This window comes from Mizuhopecten yessoensis, unplaced genomic scaffold, assembly GCF_002113885.1.
Source record: "Mizuhopecten yessoensis strain PY_sf001 unplaced genomic scaffold, ASM211388v2 scaffold7551, whole genome shotgun sequence".
Lineage (NCBI taxonomy): Eukaryota > Metazoa > Mollusca > Bivalvia > Pectinida > Pectinidae > Mizuhopecten > Mizuhopecten yessoensis.
The window spans coordinates 38,906-58,652 of record NW_018407104.1 but is presented as its reverse complement, the minus strand read 5'-3'; the positions used below and the strand labels follow the sequence as shown (position 1 = coordinate 58,652).

General features: G+C 37.1%; 1 protein-coding gene across 1 annotated transcript in view; it reads right to left on the bottom strand.

The window, feature by feature from the left end:
- Positions 1-1,130: 1,130 nt before the first annotated feature.
- The window catches only part of LOC110453955, a 44,025-nt gene continuing 25,408 nt past the window's right edge, over positions 1,131-19,747 (bottom strand). The window contains exons 2-10 of the mRNA XM_021503212.1: positions 17,970-18,054; positions 16,574-16,686; positions 14,471-14,594; positions 12,823-12,947; positions 11,628-11,736; positions 10,348-10,484; positions 9,523-9,643; positions 8,132-8,262; positions 1,131-4,377 (exon numbers count right to left, since the gene is read on the bottom strand). Of these exons, the coding sequence (XP_021358887.1) occupies positions 4,301-4,377; positions 8,132-8,262; positions 9,523-9,643; positions 10,348-10,484; positions 11,628-11,736; positions 12,823-12,947; positions 14,471-14,594; positions 16,574-16,686; positions 17,970-18,054 (1,022 nt within the window). The 3' untranslated portion in view covers positions 1,131-4,300. The remainder of the gene's footprint in view (positions 4,378-8,131; positions 8,263-9,522; positions 9,644-10,347; positions 10,485-11,627; positions 11,737-12,822; positions 12,948-14,470; positions 14,595-16,573; positions 16,687-17,969; positions 18,055-19,747) is intronic.

The window sequence follows — 19,747 nt, the reverse complement described above, 5'->3', positions numbered from 1 at the left end:
TGTTTCAGGTTTTCTTTATCGACTGCATGACCAGCTTCTTCGTATGAAGTAGTGCTGTTGTGTTCGAACCGCTCCGCACTTGTTTGCAATCCCTAAAACGCTTCAAAACGGCAATTGAAAAAAGTAGGTCAAGGTCATTTGTTTGAAGAAATGTATAACACTCTCTCCCAGGTACTTACTGGCCAAATAGTATTACTCTTGGCCTCTTGGTTTTTCAAAAGTTGTTTAAATATTTGACCCCTGTGACCAGGAAAGTAGGCAAAGGTAATTTATTTGAAGAAATATTATCGCATTTCATGCCAGGTACCTACTGACCAAGCAGTATTACTCTGGGCCTCCTGGTAATTCATCAGTAGTTGTTTAAAGGCTTTTACATATTTGACCCGTGGCTTGGAAAGTAGATCAAGGTCAGTTATTTGAGGAAACATTATCACACTTCATGCAACAGTACCTATTGGCCAAGCAATATTACTCCGGGCCTCCTGATAATTCATAAGAAGTTGTTACATATTTGAATCGTGACCTGCAAAGTAGGTCAATGTCATTTATTTGAGGAAACTTTATAGCAATATGTCCCGGTTACCCAATAACGTTGCTTTATGGCTCCTGGTTATTCATCTAGACGAAGTTGTTTAAAGATTTCTTTTAAATTTGGAACCCTGTGACCTTGAAAGTAGGTCAAGATCATTTATTTGAGGACATGTTATAGCACTCAGTCCCAGGTACCTACAGGCCAGTTTTCATTACTCTAGGACTGCTGGTTTTTCAGGAGATATTCAAAGGTTTTAAACACATTTGACCTTGAAAGTAGGTCAAGGTCATTTATTAAAGGAAACCGTATAGCACTTCATACCAGGTCCTCCAGTTCCTAAAAAGTTGTTCAAGGGAAAAAGTTCAAAGATAACGGACAAAACACCATACCATCAGCTCAACCAAAAGAAGGAAGACAAAATAAAATCCTGATTAGAGTATCGATTGTATATTTGTGATTTAATGGCATTCTAATTGAGTAAACGTTTATCAAGCTACAAATTCAGGTAAATTTTGGTTCACAGATTAATGAATTTTAGTTCACAGATTAATGAATTTTGAAGTAGAATGTTTACCATAAGAAAAAAAAAATCACTACATTTGTTTTAGAACATCACATCACTTTTATTTTGTTCAGAAGTACACAAACATACATAAACATTCATACAAAGACACCATGGACTAAATATCATAGGTAGTGTCGACCAACGCTCGGCCATTTCCGTGAAATTCGGCGTAAAAGGACGAAGATACATGTATATCCGATTGATGCCGTGCTTTTAAGTTTTTAACATATGGTACATCATAAAATTTGACACTTTGTGACGGTTTGCAATGGTACAACTGACTAGTAAGGCCTAAATTCCAAACGTACCGACGACCAGGAAAATGTTAAGTCTCAGTATGATGTGATATTAATCGTGAAAACATGTCTGATTGGTTTAACGTTACGGAAGACATGTTTAATGTTTTAATTGCTGTTTTTAAACCTTTTTTTCTAAATTTTTCCTGGCCAACAGCACAGAAACAGGCGGGTACATTTCGATCACGAATTAGAAAAAACATGTTTTTTTGATTTTTCAATTATATATGACGGAAATACGTACACCACGAAATTTTAGTTTACAGACACATATAAAGCATACCTATAGATATACACACACACACATATATATATCCTATTACAATTGAGTGGTTATGATTAAATAGAACAGCCATCTATATGGTATAGAGGTATAAACAAAATATTATCGTTTAGAATTAAATCATGCAGACTTTTATTAATATTAGGCAGAATCTAAAATGACATGTTTTTTTTATCATGTAAAGAGGTTTGTTGTTGACTTTTAATCATATATGTTATGCATAGATACAGGAAACACGTAGCTCTACCATACAAATGTACAACTTCTAAATGAAGTATAGCTAAATTAAACCCCTACACCTGGTCGCTACACCATCTTACTCACACCTGATAAAGGAACACACAATTAACATACAGTTAGCACTGAACACTACAATTAAAACCAAAATGGCACTTTTTTTCTATGATGAACTTGTCCAACTCTTACTGCTATTAACCCATTCACCCCTAAAGTCACATTTGAACCTTGCCAAATCAAAGACTGGGCAAGTCCAGTTTAAATATGTAGGTGTGAATGAGTTAGACAAGGTGCCATGAGAGATTTGAGGAAGACATTTTCACCCACTTTAAAATTTGCATATGGTAAAAATAAAGTCAAAATGACTAATGAATTTATTTTATCCAGGTTTTAGGATTTTAACTTTTTTTCTTTTTTTAAATAAAAGAAGAATGCTCAAAGAAGGACCCCACTTATATTTGGAATGATATACATATATATGGGAGCCCATTAAAGTTCTTAACAAAAACAAATCACAAGTATGAAAGTGTTAAAAAATCTTAATGGCATTTGTGTATATAAACAGAATACAAAATTCTTAAAAGCAAAAACAAAAAAATGAAAATTGAAGAGAGGAAGGGAATGTGGCCACTGAACATTCATGTACACACACTTACACACTGTCCGGAGATATAAACAAGCAAAATGTCTAGCTTATATCTTATAATCATTGACAACGTTTTGTAGCTGGTTCATCAGGCACTTTGCATACAAAATTATCAAGGATAATAAGACACGTGGTTTTTTTACAGAGGTGAATCTTATCTAAACTGTTTCCCTGCATTTTTTTCTTAACTACCTCCCTTAAAAAATACCCAATGAAAATTGCATATCATTTGTTTTCTACCTCAATTCTTAAACATGCGTATTTAAAAAGTATTAAAGCAAAAAGGAAATATATATGTGCCTTACGATAAGGTCCTGTACACAAGTGGGTGTTTTGTGACAGTGATGGGCAATACTTTTTATATAAAATTACAAAACGGAAATGATGTAGCCAATTCAAATTATTCGTAAAACATCCTACCGAGTGCAACTATAAAAATTCTTAGGGGAAATCGTAGGAATAAATGACAAATAGTTTTAATGTATATTAAGTTTGGTATACAACACTTCTAAAGACACTAACTTTAAACCTATTACACACTGCATGGTCTTATAATATTTGTACCTTCCTGGTACGAAAAACATAGTTTCTTTAAACAATGAAGGTATTGATGTTCAAATACCATACACATATACACAAAGTATTTAGATCGTGAAATATGCATCATAGGTCGCACACAACTCAATTCTAGGGTTGTTGTTATCCTGGTTTATTAAACATGCGAACATTTTAATTTGAGGTGCTGTTTTTCCACTGACACTAACGTTGAATACAGAACACAGCTCCAGTGATCCTGAAATCTATTGTCAAAAGATCGCCTTTGTCTGTTCCACTTCAGAATGACTTTGGAGTTTTTGTTAGTGTGAACAAAATTAATATCTTTTAAACCTCATTGCATTGGGCTAACAGGTTCAACCACTGTCAGAACAACAAAAGGCAAACAGATTACATACTTAGAACAAAACCTCTTTATCTACAACTGTTACTAATTATGCGAAAAAGTTATCTGATATTATGTTTTGACAAGTGTTTTAGTAATGGTAAATGGGAAATATTTTCAAATTATGTTAAAATAAAAGTTGCTTTTTTTCATTTGATGACTATGTGATTAAAATATAAAATATCAAAAGATAATAAGACATTTAAAAAAATGGCAAGATATTTGTTTAAAAATTAAAAATGCAAATTAAGTGGTGTACAGCATAGATTGTGGGTTTGAGGAAAAACATGGTCATCTCAACTATTGTGTAGTCATGTGACTTGTCACATGATCAATTTTAATAATTCACCAACCATGTGACCCTTCACATGGTCATCAAAAGTACTACTGTGTAGTCATGTGACTTGTCACATGATCATTTCTGGAACTTGGCCAGACATGTAATCCATGACGTCACATGTGTCACCTCCCAAAAGTATGTTGTTATTGCTGTTGTCGTTACAAATATCTTTGCTACCCCAATATAAATATCAATGTTGACCTTTACACTGCTGACCTTTGAACTGCTGACCTTTACACGCCTGACCTTTAATTTGTTACCCGAGATTGATTTTTTTTTCTAATGACAATGCTTTTTTCAGGAGAATCAAAATGTTTATGTAAACACTCTGATCATATGGAGTATGAGGGTCATGGTTTCCAATATTTGCTGCCAATCCAGATCAGTAAAATGTGAACGCTATCAGATGGTAATTGTAGGTCATTCAGCTCTGTAACTTTTAATCCCTGGAACTGTCCTCTTTACAGGAAAATGGCGGCAACCACCAGCACAAGGCTTGTCCAAACACTGCTCATCAGCATACCTGCTCCACTGACATCTAAACAAACAAAAATAAGGACGAAGATTTAGTATTGCTTCCACTAATTACCCTTAAATACAATCTACAAAATCAACTATGTGGATAATCAGATGTTTTTTAAAAAATAGTATATTAACTCATTCACCCCTGAAGACACATTTGAACTCTTCCAATTCAAAGGTTGGAATAGTTCATTATGAATTTTTATGGGTGAATGAGTTAAGTAGTGATGTTCAAAGTAACCGATTAAATTGACAGTTATTTTTTTTATCTTTGACTATGACTAATCAATCGTTTAATTTCTCTGATCGATCATGGTTTGACTATAACTTTCAGGAGTTATTTAGATTTGACACAGACCTGAAAACTGATTAAACAATTTTACTTGTAACTTTGGGATGTCATACTCAATTCTGGAATACAATAATTATGACTCCAGAATACAATGCTAATATTATCAGACTGCATGTGTTCAACCTCAAACTTGGTTTTTCTAATGCTTGAATATTCTTATTATCGTGTCACTGCTATTTCTCAAGATGTTTTTGATAGACCTTTCTCAAATTTCTGATGAATGTTTCTCCAAGTTTTGCATATTCCATTTTTGGACTAATTGGGAAAAAAACAAAATGGATGTCAGGCAGCCATCTTGCATTTTTAGAGTTAAAGCTTGTTATCGCTATTTCTCAAGAAGAACATGACAGCTCTTTCTCAGATTTTCCAGGAAGGTTGCCCTTAGTCCATAGCTGTTCATATTTCATTTTGAAACTAATCTGAGTAAGTCCTTTAGGGACTGATCAGTAAAACAAGATGGCCACCAAGATTTTGAGTGTCAACCCTTGTTGATGCTATTTAACAAGACGTACTTGACAGATCTTTCTTAAATTTCATTTGCATGTTTCCCTTGGTCCATCTTAGTGCATTTATTGTTTACGATCAATCAGAATCATGTGTTGTTCTAATTTTTCAAGGTCAATCACAATGTCATCTCAGCAAGCAGTTTGGTGTTCGTGTATCACGCATTTCCTGTTTGATTAAAATGCTGTCCTAAAATCGAAGTTGACATTCAAGGGTAATGTCACGACCTAAACACAGTGCAATACGCCTGTCTCACCCGAGAAACCATTTTCAAACAGTAAGTAAGCCTTGCAAAATTTACCAAAAAAGGCTGTGTTCACCAAATAAAATTGAAATTCAATAATAATTTCCACCAAAATGACCATCGTCGTTGCCAATCGAACTCTTGTTGTTGACATTTGCATGTGTGGTTATAGGAATTAATTTCGTCTCTCTAAAAGTCGGCAATAAACATGCTGTTCGCCATGTTTCTATTGATGCTGTCTAATACCTGCACCAGTATCCAGACTGATTTTCAGGAGCAAATATACATTTTTTGTGTTTTTGTTTTTGTTTTCGTTTTGTTCAAGATTCAATATAAATCTGTTGTGATGTTTCCCCTATTGGGCCCCGCCCATCAGGCCCCTGGGGGGGGGGGGGGGGGCCAGACCCACAGTTTATACAAAATTGGTTCCCCTTCACCCAAGGATGCTTCAGAATAAATATGGAACCAATTCTTTTTTCATTCCTACAGAAGATGAGGGATTTTTAAAGAATTTGCTATATTTCCCCTATTGGGCCCCGCTCCTCAGCCCCCAGAGGGGCCAGACCCACCATTTATACAAGATTTGTTCCCCTTTCCCCAAGGATGTTTTTGACCATATATGGAACAAATCCCTTAATCCCTAGGGTAGAAGAAGGATTTTAAAGGTTTTAGCTTGATTTCCCCTATTGGGCCCCGCCACTCAGCCCCAAGGGGGGCCACACCCACCATTTATACAAAATGTGTTCCCCTTCCCACAAGAATGCTTCTGACCAAATATGGAACAAATCCTTTCATTCCTACAGAAGAAGAAGGATTTTAAAGGTTTTACCTCTATTTCCCCTATTGGGCGCCGCCCCGCCCCTCAACCCCCAGGAGAGCCAGACCCCCCATTTATACAAATTGAGTCCCCTTGGCTCAAGGATGCTCATGAAAAAATTAGGATAAAATCCCTTAATCCCTACAGTAGAAGAAGGATTTTAAAGGTTTTACCTCTATTTCCCCTCATTGGCCCCGTCCCTCTGCCCCCAGGGGGGCCACAAAATTGAGTCCCCTTAGCCTAAGGATGCTCCTGTCCAAATTTAGTCAAAATCTACTTGGCCGTTCAGAACTAGTAGCGTTTTAAAGGTAAAATGACAGTTAAAAATGGATTTCAAAGGTTTTACCTCTATTTCCCCTATTGGGTTAACGTTCCGCCCCTCTGCCCTGGGGGCCACATCCACCGTTTATACAAAATTGAGTCCCCTTGGCCCGAGAATGCTTCAGACTAAATTAGGATAATAAAACTTTATCCCTATTGTAGAAGAAGGATTTAAAAAAAAATCCTCTATTACCTCTAATCTCTGTCCCTAGGGGGGAGGGGCCTATAAGGATGCTTGTTTCCAAATTGGGATGAAATCCCTTTATCCCTATGGTAGAAGAAGGAACAAGAAAATGTTTTATCTCTATATCCCCTAAAGGGTCCCGCTCCTCTGCTCCTAAAGGGGGGGGGGGGGGGGGCCCCACACCCATGCACCATGTATATGAAATTGAGTGCCCTTGGCCTAAGGATGCTCTAGACTAAATTTAGTTAAAATCCACTAAGTCAGGACTAAAAGTGTTTTAAAGGAAAAGTTATGGTATAAGCAAAAAAAGTGCGCTAATTAGCGACCCTACAAAACCTACTACATGGCCTTTGAGGAACGTTCAGACACCATACAATACCTACCACATGGGTCCTGGCCTTTGAGGAACGTTCTGACACAAACACAGTACAATACCTACCACATGGGTCCTGGCCTTTGAGGAACGTTCTGACACCGTACAAAAACCTACCACATGGGTCCTGGCCTTCGAGGAACGTTCCGACACCGACACTGCACAATACCTACCACATGGGTACTGGCCTTTGAGGAACGTTCAGACAACGTACAATACCTACCAAATGGGTCCTGGCCTTTGAGGAACGTTCTGACACCGTACAATACCTACCAAATGGGTCCTGACCTTTAGGGAACGTTCTGACACCGTTCAATACCTACCACATGGGTCCTGGCCTTTGAGGAACGTTCTGACACCGTACAATCCCTACCACATTGGTCCTGGCCTTTGAGGATCGTTCTGACAACGTACAATACCTACCACACGGGTCCTGGCCTTTGAGGATCGTTCAGACAACGTACAATACCTAACACATGGGTCCTGGCCTTTAAGGAACGTTCCGACAGCGTACAATACCTTCCACATGGGTCCTGGCCTTTGCGGAACGTTCTGACACCGTTCAAAAACCTACCACATGAGTCCTGGCCTTTGAGGAACGGTCAGACAACGTACAATACCTACCACATGGGTCCTGGCCTTTGAGGAACGTTCCGACAGCGTACAATACCTACCACATGGGTCCTGGCCTTTGAGGAACGTTCTGACACCGTACAAAAACCTACCACATGAGTCCTGGCCTTTGAGGAACGTTCTGACACCGTACAATACCTACCACATGGGTCCTGGCCTTTGAGGAACGTTCAGACACCCTACAATACCTACCACATGGGTGCTGGCCTTTAAGGAACATTCTGACACCGTACAATACCTACCACATGGGTCCTGGCCTTTGAGAACCATTCTTACACTAATCAATACCTACCACATGGGTCCTGGCCTTTAAGGAACGTTCTGTCACCGTAAAATACCTACCACATGGGTCCTGGCCTTTGAGGAACATCTTCATAGCGTCCTTCATCAGGTCAATCAGTGACGTGGTCTCCTTCTCGGTACAAACGTTACTGGTAGCCATTCTAAGACATTCGGACATGGTATTCACCTCACTGTCAAACAAAATATATTGAACAGGTTAATAAGTCAGAAATTGTTATTTTACTTATTAAAAGGAGCTTATTATATAATTGAATAGATTAGAACTAGTATGGTACATTTTCAGTTTAAAAAGGTTAGATATTGTTTGGTAAGTAAAACAGGTAAGGACGTTTATGGTTAGTAAAACAGTGTTAAACTTTCATGGTTAGTAAAACAGTGTTAAACTTTCGTGGTTAGTAAAACAGCTTTAAACTTTTATGGTTAGTAAAACAGTTTTTTACTTTTATGGTTAGTAAAACAGGTCAAAATCTTGTATGGAAATTAAAACAATTTAAACTTGTATGGTTTATGTTATCATTGCTAAATAGATACGAAATGATTTATGTACGGATGAGGATCGAAGGAGAACATAAAACAGGTTAGAACTTGAATGGCTAGTAAAACAGGTTAGAACTTGTATGTGTAAGTAAACAGGTTAGAAATTGTATGGTTAGTAAACAGGTTAGAACTTGAATGGTTAGTAAAACAGGTTAGAACTTGTATGGTTAGTAAAACAGGTTAGAACTTGTATGGTAAGTTAAACAGGTTTGAACTTGTATGGTAAGTAAAACAGGTTAGAACTCATGTTAGGACAAGATATTATTAGTCACATCAGCAAGAAATGTAGAACTATAACGAAGTAAATATGTACACAATAAGAAATTATATTTTTTTGTCGACAATATATAGTTATGAAGCTGTCCACACCTGCGACTGCCCGACACACAACAATCTGCGATACAAATATCAATCGGCTATATCGACACAAAATTACAGGGTTTCTACATATTTATAGGTTATGTTAAATAAGGGGATATCCTTTTTGTATTTTGAAATTTGCCGTTTTTGTATCCTGATTATAATACTGTTGCAAATTAATTCATTTAAGCTTAAACCATCAAAAGAAACGACAATTATAAGATTTGTTTTTAAACACTTTGGTCATACTGACTTGGATTGCTGAGGTCAAAAATATTCAAAGTGAGGCAGAATTACACTGACCTTACCGAGTCACGCTATCGTTTGTGACCTCATTAATAATCAATTTTATGACGTGTCAGGGTCATTCGGGCCCACTGACATCATTAACATTCGGCATCCGGTCGTCATATGTATACAAACAAGAAAAATATTCAGATGGTATATCGTTGTTAAACTGTCGTCAATTTTATTGATTGACCAATCAAATGCCATGTTACATCTCAAATGAATTAAAAGGATGTATAACTTACCTGCAGAGCTGTGCCTTAGATTGCATGGATGTGTCACTAGTCATGGGATGTTTGGCTTCGCAGTCGCTGAGTTTCCGCAGGGCCACTGGTTTACTGGCACACCCGGCCAACTCCATGATCACTGAAAGAGAGATGGCCAAACGAATCTAATTAAAGACGCAGAAGGAAACCACTCACTCTTCTATTCGGAATAAGATTCATCAGTTTCGTATGAATAATAAAGACTAAGTTTCTTTTCAACACAAACAGGAGTTTGACATTTATTTTGTGAGCTTTTAAAAATGTCAGCTTTCTTTGTTACGCAAAATTGTACAATCAGGGACTAACTCTGAACCGTTTTACCCCTATGTAACTTAAGTAGACTCTACCTTGGATTGATATGGATGTGTCCAATTTTATTTTTTTTGTAAAAAGTGCTAATAGTAATTGGGCCATTGATTACAGGAAACTAGAACTACATTGTCGATGGCACACACCTGCTATCCCCCCAAAGTATATAAAAAATCTGAAAGTGTTGTGCACTCCGATCCTCCATACATATATCTACCATGTCTAAAAGTTTGAAGTTGTTCTTCGAAACATTGGTATTCCTCAAGTCCCTTCCCCCCGTTAAACCATATGCTAAAAAAAAAAAATATTTTTAAAAATATCCGACGCCGTGGGTACTGCTATAGCCCCCCTATTCTTCCAATACACGAGCTAGAAATCAGTTTATTCACTCATTCACCCCCTACATGTTCAAAGTAGACATTCCAAGTCTTTGATTTGTTAAGGTTTAAATGTGGCTTCAGGGGTGAATGGGTCAAGTTTGATAAATAATTTTACCTTCTTTCTTCTCCTTGCAGACAAAGTTCACCATCATTTTCATCTGGTCCATGTGACCAGTCATGTTCTTTACGAGATCGTTATTCTTGCAACCTTCGAACTTGGACTCAAGGCATGTCAACACCCCTTCAAGTGCTCTGTAAAAGCAATACCCCTTACTCTTATGATGGTTGACTTCAAAACATAAAATTACAAAAGTTAACTTGAAGCTGAAGATGAATGATACATACATATACATTCAACAAAAACGTGTTTTCTCCCTATAGTTTCAGCATTCCCGACTCTGCTTAAAATTTTTAACAATTTTGGTTACCCACTAGTGGGTAACACCTTGAACATTGTTTGTTCATTGGTTTTTCTTTGATTTGGACGTCATATAACTAATGATGCTATGTCATGTCATCTTCAACTGTGATGTCATCATTCATGACAATAGGTTCACTGAATCGGAAACAGACATAATGCCTTTCCAAAGGCAACGTATTGTTTTCTAGATATAACATGAATGTTACGGGATACCGGAGAAAAAGGTCCCCAAAATTGTGATAGTTGGTTATCATATTTTTCTGCATAAAACATAACTCTCATTATCTAATTTCAGAGGTGTTAAAGACTTTAATCTCGGTCAACCTCATGTCTTTAAATACAAATATGAACTTCTTTTAGTGTACAATAATAATGAAACAAGTTTTCACAACTTATATTAATCACTCTTATTGGCCGGGTTGTTAGCACACGGAGGGTCTTATTGTGGGAGGAAACCGGAGTACCCGGAGAAAACCCACGTGGTTTGGGCAGGTGACTCAATGCCTTTTCACATCTGATCAAGGAATCAAACCCTGGCCGCCTTGTTGAAAGGCAGCTGTGCTATCTATCCACTGCGCCACCTGACAACCCATTTCAACAATTTGAAAACTAGCTAAACATGATAATAAACCTTCGCTCACTAAGAAACCTCTGTGCAATCATGGTATAAATATGTCTTCATAAGAAAATTGCTTCTATATTATATTCCAAATACAAGGCCTCTCCAGCTAGTTTCTGCTAGGAAAATGTGTACCCAAACATGACAAAAATTCCTCATGGCTTTACGCCTAAAAACACTCCACACATGATATTCATTTAAGATGAATATAACACTCTTTCATACCCAAGAGTGTAGGATTTGGAAATTCCATCCCAAGGTATGTTTATATTGGGAAAATTTGAGGCTTGCGAGGATTTTGCACCCATTTACATCATTTAAAATTTAAATAAATATGTAAATAGGTTTCACTTACCCACACTGACTGGAAACCTGCACAATGGACGACAAGGCCGACTCCCCATCAAATTTTAGGTCCATGGAAACCCCCTGCATGCAGTTTTGTATTCCCATCAAATCGCAACCTGCAAGTGTGATAGTATATTTATTAAGATATTAAGTTTTTGGAGTACTTTATATACCGATCACATTGTGAATAGGGGATATCCACATAATACCGGACACCCGTCACGTGCTGGCTCTATTATATCTTGTAGTCGCTTTATCGACACCATTACCGTACACAGCGGTGTTGAAAACGCTTTAAATAGCTTTTGGGCGATAAATAATTGTAAGAGTTTTGATTGGATAATATATGTGCATTCTTAAATAGAAACAAAACCCCGGACGACTGCCAGGCATATATTACCGGACCCTTCCCGGACAGAGGCATATATCACCGGACAATACTTTTAAGTTATCTAAACTGACAGTTCTGTTATAAATTAATGCAATTAATTACTTGGCTGCTGGTACTGTTATCTTCCAAGTGTTTACTGATATCTTCCAAGTGTGTACTGATTAATTATTTATTATGTACGTTACACGGAGACACGTCATTAAATTACGTACCTTAGATGCTAACAGGACGTTTAACTATATGAAACCAAACAAAACACAATTGTATGTACATGCAATCACTTGTGTGTGTCTATCGTTCATCTCTACAACTTTTGGAAAGCTAGGGCTATAGTGTAGCTGAGTGAGAAGTATGTGTGTGTGTGTGTGTGTGTGTGCGCGTGTGTGCGCGTGCGTAGCCATACCAGGGCTGCAACACTATATCGTACAGACATATATAAAACAATTTGATGCAATAAACAAGAAAGTCACGGTACTTTCTTGTGTATCGCATCGAATCATTTTGATTGCCTGTATCGCAATAATAATACCAACAGTTCTGAAATTATCAATCATTTTTTATCGAACTCTAAAAAGGTGTTCATAAATTTTTTTAATCCTTCATTAAAGATAAAAGTTAGGGTCATACCTATACCCAAAAGTCCTAAAACTATACAAACATACATTTCTTAGTAGTCCATACTTTTCCCTTCATTGTTGATCTTGCAGATGAATCGCTCTGCGAAAATACTACTGTGGCAAAAAAGTACCATGTGTATATAGTATTCTGTTGAAGAGGTACCAGTGAGTTACATAACCAATAGCCTGCTCACCATCTCCTCCACAATATTGGTCAACCATCGCGCCCATCTGATCAGTCTGCATGTTATTGGTCTTGAGGACTTCGGCACAGGCAGGTGGCAGGGTAGCGATACAGGACTGGAATTCTGCATATCCGCTATAGATTTAAATTAATAGTTTGAATGCATTTCATCATTTCACAAACAAGCTTGAGGCCTGAAGCCATTCCAATTCAAGGGTTGGAATAGTTCATTTTGAGTGAATTTCATGGGTGAATGAGTTCATCATGATCAGTGACTTGTTACATAAACACACAAACTGTATACATGTACTGCGAAATTTTCGAAGAGTGAAATTTTCACCCTTCGACAGTAAAATTCGTATTCGCCCTTCACATCTTTTTTCTATATGTATGGTTTGTTGTTTATAACTGTTTATTGTAATGATAAATTCGCCCTCATTACAGAGGGTGAAAAAGGTGGAATTTAACTGCAGCAAAAATATCCCAGTATATAGTACCGGTAGTTTGAAGATCATTGTCATTTACTTTAAATAGTGTCTCTTGAGGGTTCATTATCAGTTACTTGCTTGCCATCCTCGATATCCAGGGGTTACGTTCACTTGTCAAAGCAAAATTGAAGGCACGAAGATAGCTGTTTAATTGGTCGCAGGTAATAAAAACTGACCAATCGCCAGGCCGATACCTGTCCTTTGAAGATTACAAAGGAGAGACGCCCGACTTCAAAGCCTGTCAACCTTTACCGTTAGGTAATCGCCGAGATTCTTTTGATCTATATCAAAGGATCGAACTAGTCTCCTTGTCTCATTACCAAGGTGGCGCGAAACAAGCCTTCAATTCTGCTATGATATATTCCAGGGGTGTAGAAAGCGAAAAAGTGAGCGTAACCCCTGGATATCGAGGATGCTTGCTTGCAGACACTATTGAGTTGTAAACCATTCATTTACACTCTTAAGGTCTTAAACACTCAATGAAGTACTCAAACATACAGTTGAGGTCTTAATCAGTTATTTAATTATAGTAAATGACTTTGAGGGTTTAAACCAGTTATTTAACCCTTTCCACCCCTATGTAACTTTAGTAGACTCTACCATGCAATGATCTGGACGAGTCCATTATGGTCTAGTGGTTAATTGCTAAAAGAGTAAACCAGTTTTTTTATACTAAAAGACACTTCGGGACTTTTTATTTTTAAGTCCATAAAAGCAACTTCTAAGGTCTTTATTCCTTCACAGATTCTCTCCAGGGCCCATATTCATGAAACCGTTCAATTATGGATTCTCTGCTCAAACCAACTTTCTTGCAAATCGCTTAATATCATGTCAAACGATCAAAAATTAAAATGTAAACATTGAAAACTGTTTTCAGCTTTAAGCCTCTTCAAATTGTTTCCAAATAATTGAAAAATCAATAAAAATCAATTTTAATATGTAATGGGAACACTAATTTGGCTTGAGCACAAAATTCATGCTTGAGCATGAGAACAGATTCATGAAAAGGGGCCCTGGTTTTTACTCAGTAGCTTTCTAAACCCTTTCACCCCTGTGTAACTTTAGTACACTCTACTGTGCATTGATCAGGGGGAGTCCCTAATGGTCTGCAGGGGTGGAAGGGTTAACAAAATACAGTTCAAAGATCATGATTATCGGTAAGTTACTTACCTGCAAACTTGCTTGAGTTCTTCCGAGCTGGGTTGGGTGTCGCCCCCAACAATTGCCCCCAGGCTTTGCATGGATGAAGTACAGGCACTCAGAGCTTGCATATCACAGCCCCCATCTTGGCCTCCTGTGTGCATGAAATGAACATTCATGAGACCTTATATATCCATTAGACATGTTTTGTCCTCTAATGACAACTTCAATGAACATGGTACATTCTCGATACTCTAGGGTTACGCTCACTTTCGCTCTCTGCACCTCTAGGATATATGTCATAGCAAATTTGAAGGCACCCATGCCAGCTTTTTGATTGGTGCCGGGTAAAAAAAAACACCTGACCAATCACTATAGGCTTATACCTGTCCTTTGAAGATCACAGATGAGCGTCAAAGCCAGACAATTTTACTGTTACTCAACAGACAAATTCTTTTATTATACATCAAAAGATCAAATTAGTCTTCTGGTCTTATAAACAAGGTTATGCAAACTGAGCTATCAATTTTACTATGACATTTTCCAGCGGTGGAGAAAGCAAATGTGAGCGTAATTACCCCTGGAGTATCGAGGATGCAAGGTGTATGGTATCCTGCAAACTGGGAAATTTTCACTGAAGTTTACTTTTTTCGCCCTCCGTAACGAGGGAGAATTTATCATTACAGGGAACATGTGTAAACAACATAATACACACGTACATAACAATTAAATGAGAAGGGCGAATTTAATATTCGGAGAAAACATATTTAACCATCGAAAGATGAAAATTTGACCTGGCAAAAATTCCCTGGTACAATAATGTATACAGTATTACCTAAATACGGACATTTATTTGGCTACACTTTTTTTTCTTTAATTAGTTTTCTTATTTGAATATTCAACATCCCTATCTCAATCAAAGTTTTTTTTGTTTTGTTTTGTTTAAAAAAAAATCACCAGACCGAAGTCATAAAAAACTTTGAAGGATTTCTGCCACTTTTATCATTATCTTCGGTTTTGGCATTTGAGGCAGAATCTTTAATATGATATTGGTATTACCTGTATTTAATATTCTGAACAACTTGTTTTTAATCACTCGGTTATTTTAGCGACATGTATCGACAGTTCCAACAAATGAATATGGTCACAAAGCTCCCCACCCCTGGCATACATCCTTCTATCAAAATTGATATCAAACGATATTTGAAAATCTTGAAAAAAAATATCTATATATAAAAAGACTTAAATTTTTTGCTCCTTCAATAAGGAATAAAAAAATCTCTTTTATATGTTCCGCAATACTTTGTCTTTGACCGAATGTTTCTGTTTATCCTTTATCAAAACCAATACAATAACAGCGTGTAGAGATTATGGACTTTTACTGTGTATATCACCAAACCCACACTTCGCTAATATGTTCTGTTATCAAAACCATGAAACTGTAAACGTTGCAAAATATCAAGTTCAATACAGTATATAAAAGATAAAGAATTGTGTTGTTTTTGCAAGAAGTCCCTAAGAAAACTTGATGTGTGTATTTGTACATTTGCTATATATTTTACTGTTAGATACAGAAAAAAAACGGTTTGCTAATAATCACATTGCTGATTTGATCTTTTCCCCAAATTTGTGATATTTTCCCAAAACGGTTGGATATTTTTTGAATTTCTGCTTAAACATGGGGATTTCCGAAAAATAGCTGAAAAAAGCCTCTAAAATACGGATATTGCAAACATACCAATTTTATCGCATTCAAATTTCAGCCCATTACCAATTTTCTCATGTGTACATGTGACAGAGCAGCACTTATTGGTACACCGCAAAATCGGCAAAAAAAATCAAAACCTAACAATGAATAGAAAATTTAATTGGTGCAAAAATGAAAGTATGAAAAGCAATAAAATAGAACTACATAATGTATGTATGCTAAAATCAGTAGGCTTGCAGTATATAACCTCCTTAATCTTGTCATGAGTGGCAAGGACAGATATAATATATGTACAAATTGTTTTATATCAATCTCAGACTTTGTTGGTTAGAAGAAAACTAACACGGCACCTCAATTTCTTAAACAATGGGGACAGAAATCAGTCTATTGGGAGCTTTAGAAATAATTGTCTCAGCTAAACTGACCTCCGCCACCACACATGTCTTTCAATGGAGCCAGGTTTGTGGTGTATGGCTGGATCTCGCTAGAACAGGTGTCCGAGTACATGGCTATACACTGCATCATTGCTTTGAATGACCTACAAATAATACAAGTATTTATATGTAAATTCTATCTTTATTCTGAGGAATCTTGTTAGGAAAACTCAGATAGATATCGTATTCACTGTTATTAACACACACACACCTCCCCCCCTCCCCCTCCCCATTTCTGAGAGGAATTGTAATTATAATAACCTCCTAGACGTCCCAGTCAATGATTTATAGTAATTCTATACTTGCACCCCTTTGTAAATTTAATAAACTCTACCATGAATTAATCTGGATAAGTCCGCTAGGATCTTCAGGGTAATATGAATAAAACTGGTTAAAATGGAAAATGAACATTACCACAGAAGAGGGCCCCCAGCTCTATATATTGTCACATTTACAAGTAAAGAAAACAAGGTTACCTCAGAAGGGGAGTCCCAGCTCTATAAATAGTCACAGCTTCATGTAAAGCAAATAAGGTTACCTCAGAGGGGGAGTCCAAGTTCTATATATAGTCACAATATCATGCAAAGAAAACAAGGTTACCTCAGAAGGGGAGTCCCAGTTCTATATATAATCACAATATCATGCAAAGAAAACAAGGTTTCCTCAGAGGGGGAGTCCCAGTTCTATATATATATTCACAATATCATTCAAAGAAAACAAGGTTACCTCAGAGGGGGAGTCCCAGTTCTATATATAGTCACAATATCATTCAAAGAAAACAAGGATACCTCAGAAGGGGAGTCCCAGTTCTATATATTGTCACATTATCATGTAAAGAAAACAAGGTTTCCTCAGAAGGGGAGTCCCAGTTCTATATATTTTCACAATATCATGTAAAGAAAACAAGGTTACCTCAGAAGGGGAGTCCCAGTTCCATATATAGTCACAATATCATGCAAAGAAAACAAGGTTACCTTTAGAAGGGGAGTCCCAGTTCTATATATAGTCACAATATCATGCAAAGAAAACAAGGTTACCTCAGAAGGGGAGTCCCAGTTCTATATATATAGTCACAATATTTAATTACATGTTAGGATAACAAGGTTATCTGAAGGGAGTTTCAGTTCTATTTTAAGTCACAATCACATGCCAGGACAGCCAGGGCCCATATTCATGAAACCCATTCTCGTGCTCAAGCATGAATTATGTTCTCAAACCAACTTTGTCGTACCTTGATTAAATCATGCGACATGGTAAAAAGGTCAAATGTAAATATTCAAAAAGGAAATAGGCTTTAAGTCTTGAGCACAGAATCTGAGTTTGAACACATGCACATTTTCACGAATGCCGGCCCAGGTCATGATCATTAGGTCCTGTTTATACTCACACGCAGGGACCAGCGTTCGGATCTGATGGGGCTGCACTTGCTATGCACTGATTCAGTGCGTTAACGTCACATCCGAACACATTACCTGAAACAAGAGAAAACTAGATCAGCCTCAGAGCGATAAACAGTTATATATAACCCTAGTGTCGGATCAACGAACTAATCTGAACTGCTCATCAATTTTAGGACGAAAGATTGAAGTCTCTAGACGGTAACTTTTTGGTTTGGTTTGTTTGTGTTTTACGTCCTATGGTCATTTAAGGACGTGCCAGGTTTTGTTGGTGGAGGAACGTCGGAGTTCCAGGAGAAAAACCACCGACCTACGGCCAGTACCTGGCGACTGCCTCACGTAGGTCTCGAACCCACGACACAGTGGTGGAGGGCCAGTGGAAGCATTACGGTAGCTACACGGTAAACTTGGCAAAGTGCATCGTGGAATCTCCAGAGGTTAAGCAAAGACCATAAGCAAGCTGACTTCTGGATTTCGATGATGTGGTAATGGTGATTCTTAACAATTTTAAGTTATATCAACATAACTTCAGAGTTTGAAATTAATACGCCAGATATTGACCTTAGTAACAAAACGCAACACAAACACATTCCATGTATTTTCGGTGCGCTTGGCACAGCGAAACACAAACTCTTTCGAAATATCCTCATACTTACATGTATATAGTTAACAACTGAATGACGTTATTTCAAAATTCATTCAGAAGTTGAAATTGATATGCCAGACGTTGACCTCAACACAGTGAAACACAAAATCTTATCCTGAACGATTGTCATGAAGCTTCATCAACCATTCTGAAAACACTTCCCAGGATGGTGAGCTTGGCGAAGTGCAATACACAAACACATTCCGTGTAACTTTCATCTTAACCATTGTATCATGTGTTTAATACGTAAATCCGTTCAGAGTCGAATTTGCTGACGATGACTTCCGCACAGCGAAACACATTCTTTGGAGATGAAACCATTGTTAGTTAAACAATTGACGAAGTTTGATAAATAGCCAATGACAGCGTAATAACTCGCTGAAGTGCTGATAACTTCGGAAAGAGACTATCAGATATTATATTATTGACCTAATTATTGAATTACCATTAGGTATGTATACATTGTACATGTATATTTAATTGCTATACCTAATAAATGTGCGAAATTTAAAAGAAAAAAAAAATGTTGTGACTTTTTTAATGACCTGTTTGACCTGTTGTTTAACTGAGTCAAAGAAACAATCTTGTTATAATTACTAGCTAGTAATCTATACACTTGTGTTGTCACAGAAACAATAAAATGTATTGTCCTCCATAAATAGTACATTAAGCCACTTTATTTCCTTACAAGTTAAAAACACACAAATAGTGACATTAGTACTTATTACGAGTCTATGGTTGTGTGGTCTTCAAAACTACAAATGTAGCATATTATACAAGCGTACCGTGTTTGTAGCCTATTGATTTGGCGCTTGGTAATTCTACAAAAAGGAGCTACATATAACTTGTCCACACTTTTGGAACTACTTCTTTGCCCCATATACATATATATCCATATATACATAATTAAAGATTTACCATACGGTGCGTACAATTATCAGGGCACCATGTGTCAAGACCGCATTCTCGAAATTACAGCAGTTATGTAAATGATTGTAACCACAGGGACCTGAGAATTTGTTACAGCTATATTTGGACTTAAGCTAGGATGTTTAAGAGTAATTTATACGTTTTAGTGTTGTTGTTTTTTTTATCAATTTTCGGTGAAATTGCCACCCCCCC